Consider the following 15745-nt stretch of genomic DNA (forward strand, 5'->3'; position numbering starts at 1 on the left):
GTAAATTGGTCGCGCTCTTTAAATCTATTCCATGGGATGATCCGAATCGTCCAATTTGACGAGCCACGACTTTAAGTTTTAATTTTTCACAATAATGGGCTCACACCAGATTGGCAAAAATACACTATGCCCACCATGGAAATTGATCTCGTTCATTGGATCCAAATAAGTTCAAAACCCATATTCTTTATTAAAAACAATGGAAGGCACATTTGCTTGATCCCATTCCAATCGACATGTTCAATGCGGGCCCACCCAACGGGTCCAAATTCTCTCTTGTTTAGGTTTTTGTGAATAACCCTTCTCAACACTCATCGGAAAAATGCGAAACACGGCAGAAATGATTGACAAGATCGAGAAAACATAAGAGGCGGACACAGGAATGGAAAACGATGGAAAACGGATAGCAAAACACTAACTTCTTTGCTGATTAAAGCGGAGCAAAATGGGGGTGTCTACAAGTACTATTTGGATTTTGTTGGTCTTTGTGAGCAGATTGATATTTATCATCCACCATCCACCGACCTTAAGGTCTTGGCTCAACAGAAGAATGAGCTTCGTACTACTCGGTTTTTGGATGGCTTAGGGCCTGAGTTTGTTCCTCTTCGGCAGCAGATCCTTGGGTTAGGCATGGTCCCATCTTTGGATGAGATCTTTTCTCGCATTCAGCTGGCTCTACGTATCGATCCGGCTATCTCTGTTGCTGGTGACCAGTCCGCCTTTGCTGCCTAGTCTGGTTCCTTTCGGGGTACTTGTGGTAGGGGTCATGGTCGCAGTCATCGCGGACAGGGCCGTGGCTTTGGCCGAGATTCAGGGGGAGGCCGTACTTATGGGGGTCATGGCTCACATTATTGTAGTCATTGTGACATGGAGGGTCACACTATTAATTTCTGTTACGATCTCCATCGCGAGCTGTGTCCTGCGTGAGCCACCCACTTCGCTTCTGAGACACCTGCTGCACCTACTCCTGCGACCTCAGACACCATGGTCGTCTCTCGGACTGAGTATGAGTCACTTTTGCGCCTACAGGAGAAAGGGAAACAACCGGCTGCTCAACTTGCCACAGAAGGTAGCAACCCATGCTCCCTTAGCCACTCTGCTTCCTGGCTCATTGATTATGGTGCCTCTCATCATATGACCGGTAACAGTACACTTCTTAGTCCCTTTACTTCTTGTGCTCCTACTAAGATGGTCACCTTGGCAAATGGGACTCGATGTCCTATTTCAGGCACTGGGACTGTTACAGCCATATCCAACTTATCCTTATCATCTGTACTCTGTGTTCCTACTTTTTCCTGCAATCTTCTTTCTGTTAGTCAGCTCACTAATCGCCTTAATTGTTCAGTCACATTCTTTCCGTCTAATTTTGTTTTTCAGGACCTTACGACTGGGAAGAAGATTGGCTTGGGGCATGCGACAGATGGCCTATACTACCTGGATGATGCTATCACTCCCACTGCGTTTAGTACCTCAGCAGATTCCTTTATGTGGCACTGCCGGCTCGGTCATCCTTCTCCTGAGTGTCTGTAGCGTTCTTTAGTTGTTTCTGGTGTTATTAGTCATTTTCATTGTGAGTCCTGTCAGTATGGAAAACACAATCGTGTTTTCTACCCGTTTCGTTCGGTTAGTCGTGTCAGTAGTCATTTTGAGTTAGTGCATTCTGATGTTTAGGGTCCATGTCGTACTCCTTCTATGTTTGGTGGAAAGTACTTCGTTATTTTTGTTGATGATTTTTCCAGGATGACCTGGCTTTATATAATAAAGGATCGTTCTGAGGTGTTTTCTACATTTTGTTTACTTTATGCTGAAATTACAAATCAATACTCACGTTCCCTTAAATGTTTACGTATTGATAATGCCCGTGAGTATTTTTCTGATCGGCACGGTTTTCAGGAGTTTCTTTCTAGTCGTGGAATTATTCATCAGTCGTCTTGTGCCCACACTTCACAACAGAATGGTGTTGCCGAGCGAAAAATATGGTATCTTGTAGATATAGCTCGCACCATTCTGTATCTGATGCATGTTTCCAAATCTTTTTGGGCTGACGCTATGCTTACAGCCTACTTTCTAACTAATGGTCTACCCTCTTCAGTTCTTAGCAATCGGTCCCCTTTTTCGGTGTTACACCCTTCTAGGGATCCGTTTTCGTTACCTCCCAAGATGTTTGGGTGTGTTTGCTTTGTTCAGGATCTCACCCCAGGACTTGATAAATTGGCCCCAAGGGCAATCAAGTGTGTTTTCCTGGGTTATTCACGAACCCAGAAGGGTTAACGATGCTACAGTCCTCAGCTTCGCCGCAAATTTATCGGTGCTGATGTCTCCTTTTTTTGAGGATACTCCCTACTTTCCTGCTTCCTCTTCTTTACCGGTATCTCCTTCTCCGTTACCATTGCCGGTTCCGGTTCCCAGTTTGCCACCGGATCCGGTTCAGCGTCCCTTCCAGGTATATACTCGCAAACGTTTTACTACTTCAGTTGAGCCTTCATGCCCTGCCATCTCTTCTCAGCAAGCAGGTCCTTTACCCTCATCCTTTGATGATGCTGCTCAGGTTGATGAATCTCTTGATGCCCCCATTGTGAGCCGTATTCGTTCTCGTACCACTCATCACCCTATTTATGATGCGGTAAGTTATGCTTGGTTATCTCCTTCATATACCGCATTTATATCATGTTGGTCATCGATTTCTATTCCTCGCTTTTGTGGGACCCGATCCCGCGAGAGGGGCGAGCCGCGTGACCCGCCTCTCTTGGTCCGCGAATGGGGTGTGCCATTTTTTATTATTGATTTAATTCATCTTTTCCGTGAACTTGGGATCACTAAAGCAATCCAAATGTCACGTAAAAGAGAATGACAGAGTCGCCACCTAGATGAGAGATTTAGGACCCACAATTGACCAGAAATCTAGATTCGTTACCTAATTACGAGAATGGAAGGTATGGGGAGTTACAACCACATGCACCATTCTTGCCCGATAATCCGGTCTTCAATTCCAAAAGTTAACTTTCTTGATTTTTTTAAATGGCTCATTTAACTCTATATTAATGTGTGAACTATATGACATGCATCCTAAGATCTAATTTCAATGCATTTCCTAATGTATATCTTGATTTTCTTAATTCATTTGGATTCAATTTATGTGAAAGTTCTCCTAAAATTTTAATTTGAGGAAAAATCCTAAATGATTTAATCAATTTTAATTTAAGATTTTAAATGAAGAAAGAAAATAAAAACTACCCTAAAAAACCGCACTGATTGTGTGTGGGGTCGACTTGGGCTTGGTATGCCATTCAAGTATCCAAGTTGCCTACTTATCCCAGCCTCACTAGAATCAGAGTCGATCGTAGTTCGGTGCCTGAACTAAGCTACATGCCTAAGACATCTAGGACACCAATCTAGACTAGAAGGACTGCTTCAACAGTTTAAGAGAGATTATTTAGTTCAAGTTGAGTAGATTTTATTATCCTAGGACTCTATCTAAGATGCTATATGGTCTTATCTAAGTGCAAGACATCCCTTAGACTAATGCAGCTGAACCTACATCCTAGGTAACTAGGCTTGTCCTATGGGAAAATGGGTAATTAGTGTAACTAGATCTATGACTCAATTGCTAATAATAGCAATAGGTCGTGATGAGGCTGGACTCCCTAACTCTAGGACACCCTAAAACCTAGGACACAACGCGATGTAAGTGTTCCTAATTGGTTCTAAAAGTCCTTACGAAGAGATACCGTTATCTAACGCTTCCAAAAGTATGATCAAATGATCTTGATTTATTAAGTTAATGATTTTCATTTTTTCAAAGATTTTTGATTCCTAACATCTAAGGAATACCAAAGGCTCTAGTGCTTAACGAATGTCAGCCTTGAGTTGCATCCATGAAAGGGCATCGTGCTCTCAATCCTTGTATAATTTAACACATAAGTTATAGTATATTATTCCCTGGCATGTTTCTCAGGATTTCTGTGGACAGTGGACCTCAGAGCCAACAACATACTATAATTTACATGCTCAAATTATGCAGGAACGATCACAATTAGTATACGATTATGAATGCGATCTCGGGAGTTAAACCCTCACAGCATAGTCAATTTACAAAGGGAATCTATGACCTCTAGCATTTCTGTTTCAAATAATTTTAAGGTTAAATATATGATGAAAAATAGGATTTTCTGAAAGTTTTCACTAACTTTTGTGTTGATTTTGCTATTAAGTTATGATTTAATAACATTAAGACCAGATTGCTAGGATTACACAGAAATCCTTAGCAATCAAACTCCAAATCAATTAAAACTTTTCCAGTAACAAGATATAGACGATTGTAGCTTACTGAAAATATTTCATGAATTTGCATCAAGATGTACTACCAATATCCGATTTTTCAAAATTCAAGTCGGATTGTAGATTAACACAGTAACTTATAGCATATGAATTTCAAATTAATCCAAACGTTTACAATATAAAGATCATCATGAGAGTAAGCTACTGTAAAAATTTCATGGATTTGTATTACGATTTGATATCAATTAAAAATTACACAAAAATTGGATGAATTCAAAGAATCAATTAAAAGTCAAACTTACTGGTATCCTAAAATAAACTAAAAATTACAGTAGATATTAAATAAATTACAAGATTTTCTATAAAAATTCCAGAACTTAAAAATTAAAGATCCTCCATAAAATCGATTTTTAAATGGAAAAGATCAATTTGCTTTCTAGGAATCAAAACCCGTTTATTAAAATAAAGGGAAAATGATTAAAAAAATGCAAAGTTTATGCTAAATTGTGAATAAAAGGTAGATATTTAAATTTTGTAAAAAAGGGCTGTCAGGTGAGAGAGTATGAGTTTTAGGACAAATATACCCCCACTTTCATTTTCCCACCATTTTTATGCTCTAATCCCTATGTTCACGTTTTTCTTTCTTCTTCCTCACCCATCCAACGTGAAAAACACCCAGTGCAGCCATTGCCATCCTTTGGAAGCTCCAATCCCATTGTATTTTGTTAAAAAAAAAACACCATTACTTGTGACAAATTTGAACTTCGGTGATAAACATAGCTCCAAGTAGGTCCATGCTCCTCTACTTGAATAGGGTTTAACAGTTTATGAAGGTTTTCATATTTTGTTGGGTTTTAACGTTTTATGAAGGTTTTCAGTTTTGTTGGGTTTTAACATTTTATGAAGGTTTTCATTGTTTTGTGTTGAAAAAAACAGAGAACTTACCCAAGTTGTTCTATGTTGGTTGTATAATTGTTTTCATTGTTTTCTTTGGTTTTAAAAGAAAGTTAGAACCACCATTTTTTCTGTTGGAAAAAGACCATTACTTGTTTCTACCCAATTTGGTTTGTACTGGTTCCGGGGTAGAAAATCTCGCTCCGTACTGGTTCTGGGGTATAAAATGTGGTTCCCCAGTGGTTCCGAGGTATAAAATTTGGTTCCGTACTAGGTTCAAGGGTATAAAATGTGGTTCCCTAGTGGTTCTAGGGTATGAAATGTGGTTCCCTAGTGGTTCTGGTGTATAAAATGTGGTTCCCAAGTGGTTCCGGGGTTGAAAATGTGGTTCCCTAGTGGTTTCAGGGTATAAAATGTGGTTCCCTAGTGGTTACGAGGTATAAAATGTGGTTCTGTAATGGTTGCGGAGTATAAAATGTGGTTCCCTAGTGGTTCTGGGGTATAAAATGTGGTTCCCTAGTGGTTACAAGGTATAAAATGTGGTTCCGTAGTGGTTGCGGGGTATAAAATGTGGTTCCCTAGTGGTTCCGGGGTATAAAATGTGGTTCCCTAGTGGTTCCGGGGTATAAAATGTGGTTCCCTAGTGGTTTCGAGGTATAAAATGTGGTTCCATAGTGGTTCAGGGGTATAAAATATGGTTTCCTAGTGGTTCCGGGGTATGAAATGTGGTTTCCTAGTGGTTCCGGCGTATAAAATGTGGTTCCCAAGTGGTTCTGGAGTATAAAATGTTGTTCTGTACTAGGTTCAGGGGTATAAAATGTGGTTCCCTAGTGGTTATAGGGTATGAAATGTGGTTCCCTAGTGGGTCCGGCGTATAAAATGTGGTTCCCAAGTGGTTCTGGGGTAGAAAATGTTGTTCCTTAGTGGTTTCGGGGTATAAAATGTGGTTCCCTAGTGGTTACGAGGTATAAAATGTGGTTCCATAGTGGTTACGGGGTATAAAATGTGGTTCCCTAGTGGTTCTGAGGTAGAAAATGTGGTTCCCTAGTGGTTCCGGGGTATAAAATGTGGTTCCCTTGTGGTTCCGGAGTAGAAAATGTGGTTCCCTAGTGGTTTTGGGGTATAAAATGTGGTTCCGTAGTGGTTCCGAGGTATGAAATGTGGTTCCGTAGTGGTTCCGCGGTAGAAAATGTGGTTCCCTAGTGTTTTCGACGTATAAAATGTGGTTCTGTAATAGTTCCGGGGTATAAAATATGGTTCCCTAGTAGTTTCGGGGTATAAAATGTGGTTCCCTAGTGGTTCCGGGGTATAAAATGTGGTTCCGTAGTGGTTCCGGGGTATAAAATGTGGTTCCGTAGTGGTTCCAGAGTATAGAATGTGGTTCTGTAGTGGTTCCGAGGTATAAAATGTGGTTCCCTAGTGGTTCCGGGGTATAAAATGTGGTTCCCTAGTGGTTCCGGGGTAGAAAATGTGGTTCCCTAGTGGTCCTAGAGTAGAAAATGTGGTTCCCTAGTGGTTCTGGAGTAGAAAATGTGGTTCCTTAGTGGTTCCGAGGTATAAAATGTGTTTCCCTAGTGGTTCTGGGGTAGAAAATGTGGTTCCCTAGTGGTTCCGAGGCATAAAATGTGGTTCGGTAGTGGTTCGAGGGTATAAAATGTGGTTCCCTAGTGGTTCCGAGGTATAAAATGTGGTTCCATAGTGGTTAGGAGGTATAAAATGTGGTTCCGTAATGGTTCTGGGGTATAAAATGTGGTTCCGTAGTGGTTCCGAGGTATAAAATGTGGTTCCCTAGTGGTTCTGGAGTATAAAATGTGGTTCTCTAGTGGTTCCGGGGTAGAAAATGTGGTTCCCTAGTGGTTCCGGGGTATAAAATGTGGTTCCCTAGTGGTTCCGAGGTATAAAATTTGGTTCTCTAGTAGTTCCGGGGTAGAAAATGTGGTTCTCACGCCGGGCCCGTACGGGCCGGGTCGACCCGCGTGTCACTCGGATTTTTGCCGTATTTTTTTAAGATGTTTTTGGGAAAATGTTATCCACACTACCTATTTTGATGAGGACACTCCTCACTTTATTAAAAGTACGGTATGGCCCGCACCGTAGGATGATCCAACCGTCCATTAGATGGGCCACAGCCTAAATAGGTTGCGCCCCAAAAAGCTTTTCCGTAGGTTTATCCTAACCCTCTGATTAGAATGTTAGAGGGTTGGTCCTAACCCTCTATCGATATCGAAGGGTTAGGATCAACCTATGGAAATGATTTTTGGGACACAACCAATTTAGGTTGTGGCCCATCTAATTGACGCTTTGGATCATCCTATGGGGGGCCATACCGTACTTTGAATTAAATGAGGAGTGCCCTCATCAAAATACAGTAGTGTGGATAACATTTCCCTTTTTTTGTATGGGAATTTGCTAGCCACCTTTGCCGAGGCAACTTCTCGGCTTATGGCCCATCCTTTGATGCAAAGATTGGCAGAAGTAATATGGGTGCAAAGGTGGCTAGCAAAAGCATAATTGCAAAAATAGTAATCATTATTTGCAAAAAATAGTAATCATTACGGATTTGTGGCTGAAGTGCTAAGTTTTAAATGAAAAATTACGAAAAAATGGAAGCAAAGTATTAAAATTACGAAAAAAATACCAAAAGGATGCACTAACATATGACAATTACCGAACTACAAAGTTTGACTGTCTTCCGTTGGAAGTCCGAACGTTTGTTTGGAAGTCCGAACGTTTGTTTGGAAGTCCGAACAAACCTTCGGACTTCCGAATGGAACCAATATTTTGGTTATGTATACTAGCTTCCATTCGGAAGTCCGAAGTTTTGTTCGGACTTCCGACGGAAGCCAGTAGAATAGGGATAATTCCAAAGATTTTTATTTTCAAATTGAGTAAAAATTCGAAGGATAATAGGGATATACATTGTGATTTTAGTGTCATGCAGGCAACCATAAATTGAAGCTTGATTTTGATGTTTTAGAATAAGAAAATGCAAAGAAAATGGATTTATCTTGAAAATGGGGACAACAACAAAATTCAGTTTTAAGCTCAAAATTCATTTTCTTTGCATTTTGTAACACTCCTTCGATAAGTTTATCATGAATAAACCCTCATTATTACCAAACCCTGTTGTAAATGGCAACCTTCAAAACTCTTCCATGGAGTTTTCCACGTTAGAAAAGTCTTGAGGAAGAAGAAGGTGGTAGGTGAGAAGGTAATAAGTGCAAAAAGGTGGAGAGAAAAAAGAGGTAGGAGGGGTATATTTGTCCTAAAAGCCTTCTTCTCTTACTTGACAACACTTTTTTTATAAATTTCAAATCACTACCCTTTATTCACAATTTAGACAAAACTTTGCATTTTTTTAATAATTTTTTCTAAAATAAATTGTAAAACTATATCAAAACATTATAAAACCCTTTGAAAACTTTTCTATAACATTTCAGTAACCTACGTTACTGGTTTGTAAAGAAATTTTTTGAAAATTCTTATGTTTCATATGAAAAAGAATTACGGTACGCAAAACGCGATTCGAAAACAGTAAAGAAAATATCTTTTTTGAAAATATTTTTTATGAAAAATTCAATTTATACTTAAACTTGAATTCTGAAAAGTTTCAACAATCTTCAAAATCGTTTAATATTTATTAAAAGTAGCACAAAATTAAAATAATTTAAAACTGGATTAAAAAAATTCAAAAAAATCCAATTTTTTTTGGGTGGTCTGTAAATCCAAATATTTGTCTGGAAACAAGATTTCACTAATTTTGTACATGGTTTGTTATACATTTGGCTTCGTTCATCAAGAAATAATCCCTTTCGGGGTTATTTAAAAAAAAATAGAATGAAAAATTAAACGGCCAAACCGTGATTGAAAATTAAGTTTCCACTAGTATTTTATTTTATATAAAACCCAAAAAATATCAGTTTTTAAAGAAACCAACATTTTCAAACACTTGCTTTGATAATCCGATTTAAATCCATATTGAATAAAATATGAAAAAAATTATTATTAAATGGAGGAGAATTAATTTTTTGGTGAAATTTTGGATTTCGAAAACTTATAATCTATATTATAACATACTGGAATTTCCAGGAAAAAATCATTGATTTGATATATCAAAAGTAAAACCCTAGCATGCTTTACTACTTTGGATATTACAAAGGTAAAGATCCTACCATTGATCGCACTCCTTGTCTCTAGGGTGCATAGATCCGAGATATACGCTTTATCGCTCCCTTTTATACGCTCTAGAAATCCCAAAGAATCATAAACTAGCCACCAATATGTTGAATGTATTGAATATGTGAAGCATTTTGTGAAGAACCAAGTGGAAGAGAAGAACACAAAAGCAACAAAAGAGAGGAATGAATTCCAAGGAGGAAGAGAGAGATGGATGAATTTTTTCTAGAGAAAAGCCAAAGGTTGTGCTTGTTTTGCTTTTATAGAAAAAGTTAGGGTTATATTGGATTTGGAAGTTTCCAATGTGAGAACTCCTACCTTTAGTTAGTTTCAAATTCTTACCTATGGCTTGCTTTTCCCTTACCTTCTAAATTGGATTAACTTCTAATATTGATTTCTTGCAAGCCAAGCAATGCTAAATTACACAATGGAGATCCTTCAAGATCAATCTAGAAGCCTTCTCACATAGGAAACTAGCTTTTATGAATGATTTTCGTCCAAAAATCCCTGCCCGACGTTTGAGCTCATTTTTGACCTATTTAGATGCTGATTTAGGAAAAATCGTAAACTACAAAGTTGTAGATCTTTTTGAGATGTTCGAAACAAGTATATCTACGAATTTTTTAGATGAAAAGGTAAAAAGTTATGGCCGTTTTAGTAACCTGATCATACAAGCCCTTTCTAATTATAGCTCTTCCTTTCTTTATTATTTTTTCAAAACAAATATGATATCACTAACCACCTGATCCCATGTTGGACGTTTTTGCATGTGGCCGACCCACATGGGTAGGTCCAGATGGACCTTGTGAGTTTTAGCCCAATGGGCCTTCTCACATGGGTTTTGGGTTTTTTTCATAAAAATTTAATAAATTTTTTATTGATGAACCCAACTCATATGACATTTATGGTGCACCATCGACATATGATCGAACCACCCCCTTTAGAAGAAACAATTTTTCAGACCGAAATACCCCTATTTGATCATTACCCACCAAAATGCGACCAAAATATCCTCAAATTGGTTCATTTTTTAAAGGGGAAAGTTAAAAATGGAAAGTTTTCGTGCTCAAACCTCAAAAATAGTAAATTTTTAGTTTGCTTCTTTTGGTGGGTAATATCAAACAAGATAATTTGGCATTCCCTGAAAATGCCCAAAATGCCCTCAACACTCAAAATTTCTAAATCAAGAGAAACCCCTGAGAGGTCTAAATTTAGCAGGTTTTTCAAAATTCATGGAATCACTCAAAATTTTTCAGACACAACCCGAGGGTCAAATGAAACACATTGGAAATGACCAAATTACCTCTGTGGTGCAAAAATTGATGAAATTAGGAAAAACCCTGAGAAATTTCAAAAATAGCAGGTTTTCTTACTTGATTGGAAACTTGAATTTTCATCTTCCGAAAACTAATGGAATCTCCTAGAGACCTTCGTGATTTGTGAATCAACTTTAAAACACCTAAAATGAGGTGAAATTCATCCTAAAATGCAAGAATGCCTAACCTAATGCAGATGACTGACACAGACCAAACAAACCTTTCACTTTTTAAAGCGTAGCAAAATGGGGGTGTCTACAGCTCTGCTCGAGAGGATATGCTTGATTCGAGATGGGGAGCAACTATGGAGGCTGAGATGGATGCTTTGGCCAAAAACCAGACATGGCAGTTGGCTTCCCTTCCTCCTGGTGCTCAGGTAGTCGGATGTAAGTGGGTGTTCACCATCAAATACCTACCTGATGGCTCTGTTGAGAGGTTAAAAGCCCAATTTGCCCTACCTCTATGCAAATGACCTTGTCACGGTTGAAAGAAAAAGCATGCTTCTGGAACTTATAAAAGATCGGTGTTGAAAAACTTGATGTTACTTTTAACATTTTCGTAATCTAAATGACTTTCAAGGATTAATTTTAGTAATTTTATGTTGTGCCTAGGTTCCTAGAGGAGTGAAATCCTGGCCTTAGGTTTGCTACACGGTTATGTACTGTATTAAATAGAAAAACTAAAAACATGAAAATTTTCATTTTAGTGTTAAATTTTGTACTTAATTTGGCATGGTGGATATTTGATTGCACGTGCAGTCAATTTCTCGTAAGAATAATCACAAAATAAGGGCTCATTTGGATGGCGAAAGGTTTGTTTTGACGAACGACTTCGCGTGACATTTTGTACAGGTAACATAATGAAGCCCGCCTCAAACTTATGTATCGTTTGGTTCCATTTCATAAATTCCATTTTAGGTCTTTGTGCTCATATGAGCACTGGCTGAAAATACTCAATTTTAAAACCTAGAGTTGTTATGAAACAGGCTAACTATGTGTTTTATTTTTGTACCATACTTTGTCAGGTCATGTCTCATATGCATTATATTATCTCTTGATGAGAATATTCTGAAATATTTCACCCAAGTTGCTGACATGTGAAGAATTTCTTACAAAAGCTTGATGTCAAATGATTGAATTTATTCTAAGAATTTATTGAACGTGTCATGTATCAATCATGTAATCATCCAAATTTTCTGGATGAATTTGCCTACTATTTGAATGTCAAAATATTATATCCTTTTTCCTATCTAAATATAACCTAACGATACTCACTTTGATGTTTAATTAGTTCGCAACATCTGAAATTTTTTGCTGTCCTCAGCCACTTATCCGTCATGGATTCATCTTTTTACGTTCATGGTAGCTATTGATTAGATGATTATTTTTCTTATGTAGATAAACCGCACGTGCGTTTCAAAGGGGGGATTTTATCCTGGGGGATATCATTTCCCCAAAAGTAATGAAATAAATATGAAGATGGTTTTCATTCACTTGTGAAGAATCTGGCATGTTGCCTTTCGACCAAGACAATAGGACAAATTATCAAATGAAATTGCATTAATCATTTCTTGAAAATTCATATATTACTGTGGGACCCGATCCCGCGAGAGGGGTGGTGGCGCGAGAGCCGCCACGCACTATCTCTTGGTCTCTCGTACCCACGCGATTGGCGTGTGCCTTTTATTATTAATTTTAATTCATCTTTTATGTGAACTTGGGATCACTAAGGCAATCCGAATTCCACACAAAAGAGACTGACAGAGTCGCCACCTAGATGTGGGATCTAGGACCTATAATTAACCAGAAATCTAGACTCGCTACCTGGTTACAAGAATGGAAGGTATGGGGATTTATCCACCACATGCACCATTCCTGCCCGATAATCGGTCTTCAATTCCAAAAGTTAACTCTTTTAAATTCATTTTTAATGGCTCATTCAACTCTATGTTAATGTGCTATCTATGTGACATGCATCCTATGATCTAATTTCAATGTGAATCCTAAATGTGTATCTTGATTTCTTAATTGGTTTGGATTCAATCTAAGTGAAAGTTCTCCTAAAATTCTAATTTCATGGAAAATCCTAAGTGATTTGATTGTTTCAACAGTTTTAAAAGTGATTAGCCCGAGTCCTCAGATGATCTGGTATTCATCCAAAGAAGCCTACGTATCCCCGCCTCCACGAGAATCAAGGCAACGTAGTTCTTCGCGCCTATTCTAAGCTAGGATGCCTAAGACACCTAGACTTCTATCCTAGACTCGATCTAAAAGACCGAACCGGTTATTAAAGTTTCTTGTACGATTATTTAAATTTCAGTGAATTGTGGATTTTATGACACCCTATATGCCCTAACTAAATGCAGATTAGCCCTAAGCTAATGCAGGTGGTTCTTACAACCTATGTGTGACTAGGCTGTATTTCCTAAGGAAAACCAAGGGTGGACTAGCGTATCCTACTCTAGTCATCACTCGGCGATATGGATCGCCGACTGACCGGACGGAGGCGCTCCTATAACTCTAGGACAGACCCCTAACTCTAAAAACAAGCACACAACAAACAAACAATCAAACTACCTATCAAAAGAAAAACCCTAACTCTAAAACTCTCTATCTAGGAGAAACTCCTAACTCTAGAGGAAGATCTTTTGAAAATAAGATTTTAAAGGTTTTTGAAGAAAGTTTAAGATATTATTTACAAAAAAGGTTTGGCTGGACTTGGGATATAAATCCCAAGCTGCACTACGTACCTCGGAAGAGGATCAAGCCAACGTAGTTCGAAAACGAACTCTCAAACTACGCTTCTAAAAGAAACACTCACACTTCAGATTTTTTAAGGTTTTTTTTTTATATTTTCAAATGTTTTTGATATTTTTAAAGTTTTCAAATGTTTTTGAGTTTTAAATTTCTAATGTTTTTGGATTTTAAAGCTTTTCCAATGCTCAGGACCTTTAGATGAATTCACTCTTACAGAGAACAAACAAGCATAACCATAAACTAGGGCAAAGCCCTAAAGCAAAAAGGGGAAACCCCAAACAAGCAACTAACGCCTCAAAGAGACGAACCACAACAAGAAAGATAGCGTCCCAAGAAGAGAGAAAACGATCCAAGATCCCAAGCAAGCAAAGCTTTAATAAGACTGAGTTAGCCTCTAATCAAAGCGAAGTAATCAACAACTCTAAAGGAGAAACTCCGAACTAACAACACTAAAGAGGGGAACAAATGAGTCAGAGACTCTCTAATACTACAACTTAGAGGAGGAATGAGCCAAAGACTCCCAAAAAACGCCAACAGAAGAACCAATGAGTCAAAGACTCCCTAGTAATACCACAAAAGAACGAATGAGTCAAAGACTCTCTAATAATACCTACTAAGAAAACGAAGTGAATCAAAGACTCTCTAAAAGAAAAGGAAACACGAGTCAGAGACTCCACTAACACCCACTAAAGGATAGATGAGTCAAAGACTCTCTAAAAGAAATGGAAACATGAGTCAAAGACTCCACTAACACCAACTAAAGATAAATGAGTCAAAGACTCTCTAAGAGAAAAGGAAACACGAATTTGAACATTTGGCAGAGGTAAAACACCCAGCCGGGCCGGACAGCTACCTAGCCCTAGGGTGCAACAAATGTGCAACCCAATACCCATAAGGGTAGGGGTATGAAGCCAAGCCGAGTAGGGTGTTCTCCCAAAACCAAACGGCGCACAAAGAGGACTAACGAGAGAATGAGACCTGGCGGGTCTCCCAAACACACACAAAGATGGGCTCCAAGTAACCTTATCATTGCCCTTGCAAGGGGGAAGCAAGGCTAAGACAACTAATTGACCAAATTGATCTCTAATTAACAGAGGCACAAATTGAGGTGCAACCTCAGAGAGGATTCTACAAATGAGGCAAAGCAGACCTTCTTAAGGAATTAAGATGTGACAGAATTTAAGGTCCTTTAGAGATTTTAAGATGATTTTCAATTAATTTCGGATTTTCAATGAATTTTATCAATTTTAATCATATGAGTGATTTTACAAGTGAAGTTGTTGCAAACGAACTCAAAATGAGTTGAAACTTCTCCAGCAACAAGATATGATGAGATGTAACTTACTGGAATATTTTTACAGATTATTACATTAAACTCATATTTAATTTGGATTTAAAAATTAATTGACCAGATTGCAAAAATAACACAAAAACTACTAGAAATAGAAATCTAAATTCCATGAAATTTCTACAGTAGTAAGATATAAGTGAAAATAGCATGCTGTGAGATTTTCATGAATTTAGAAAACTATTTACTATCAGTTTCGGATTTTTCAAATGTCAAACCAGATTATGAATTAAGACTACAGCTCATATGAAACAAGATCAAAATCACTTGAAACTTTTACAGAAGCAAGAAGTATAGAATTTAAGACTACTGTAAAAATTTGGAGAATTGTATCTGTGATTTGACATCAGTAACAATTCTCCCAAAATCTGATAATTTTCAAAGAATGCGTAAAATAATATACCAAACAAAATCCAAAAATGCTCACAAATTCATGGTAGAATGTATCATTATCATATTATTTTCCCACGAAATTTCATTATTTGTGGAATCTGTTTAGTATATCTTTTAGTTTTCTTCGTTAAAAATCATGCAAAAATCCGAAAATATACCAAATAATTCTAAAAAATTCCGAAAACAGTGTACCTACCTGTGATGAGTTCCTCGCCGAATCCAAGAGCCGAAGAAATCCAAAAATCCGGCCGACGTGCGATCCGCTCCGCTTCCTTCTTTGTTTTTATATTTTCCTCTCTCTCTTTCTCTCTTATTTTCTCTCCCTCTCTTCTTTTTTTTTTCCCTTCTCCTCTTTTTTTTTTCTCTTCTTTTTTTTTTCTCCTCTTCCTTCTCTCCTTTTCTTTTTTCTCTTATTCTCATCACCTCTCTTTATATAGTGAAAAACTTAGTGGAGAGGTGGAAATAAATAATGAGAATGGTGGGTGTGGTGGAGAATAATGGAATATATAATGGTAATGGTGGGAATGGTGGTGGGAATAATGGAATATATAATGGTAATGGTGGGAATGGTGGTGGGGATAATG

At 37.9% G+C, this 15745-nt stretch overlaps 1 protein-coding gene across 1 annotated transcript; it reads left to right on the forward strand.

The window, feature by feature from the left end:
- The first annotated feature begins 984 nt into the window (after positions 1–984).
- Positions 985–11136, forward strand: LOC143885920 (uncharacterized). Its single transcript, XM_077389955.1, has 5 exons — positions 985–1465; positions 1560–1623; positions 1740–1979; positions 2188–2623; positions 10906–11136. The coding sequence occupies exons 1-5, from the start codon at positions 985–987 to the stop codon at positions 11134–11136; spliced, it is 1452 nt and encodes a 483-aa protein (XP_077246070.1).
- Positions 11137–15745: the final 4609 nt, after the last annotated feature.

Source organism: Tasmannia lanceolata, unplaced genomic scaffold (assembly GCF_043159265.1).
Source record: "Tasmannia lanceolata isolate RefF3 unplaced genomic scaffold, GAP_Taslan_0.1 ptg000011l, whole genome shotgun sequence".
NCBI lineage: Eukaryota > Viridiplantae > Streptophyta > Magnoliopsida > Canellales > Winteraceae > Tasmannia > Tasmannia lanceolata.

Excerpts from the sequence above, each read along its gene's own strand:
- LOC143885920 (XM_077389955.1), top strand. The coding sequence starts at position 985 with ATGGTCGTCTCTCGGACTGAGTATGAGTCACTTTTGCGCCTACAGGAG. Across the intron at positions 1,624-1,739 it reads TTTTCTACCCGTTTCGTTCG|GATGACCTGGCTTTATATAA; the intron begins GTTAGTCGTGTC and ends TGATTTTTCCAG. Across the intron at positions 2,624-10,905 it reads ATCACCCTATTTATGATGCG|CAAAATGGGGGTGTCTACAG; the intron begins GTAAGTTATGCT and ends TTTAAAGCGTAG.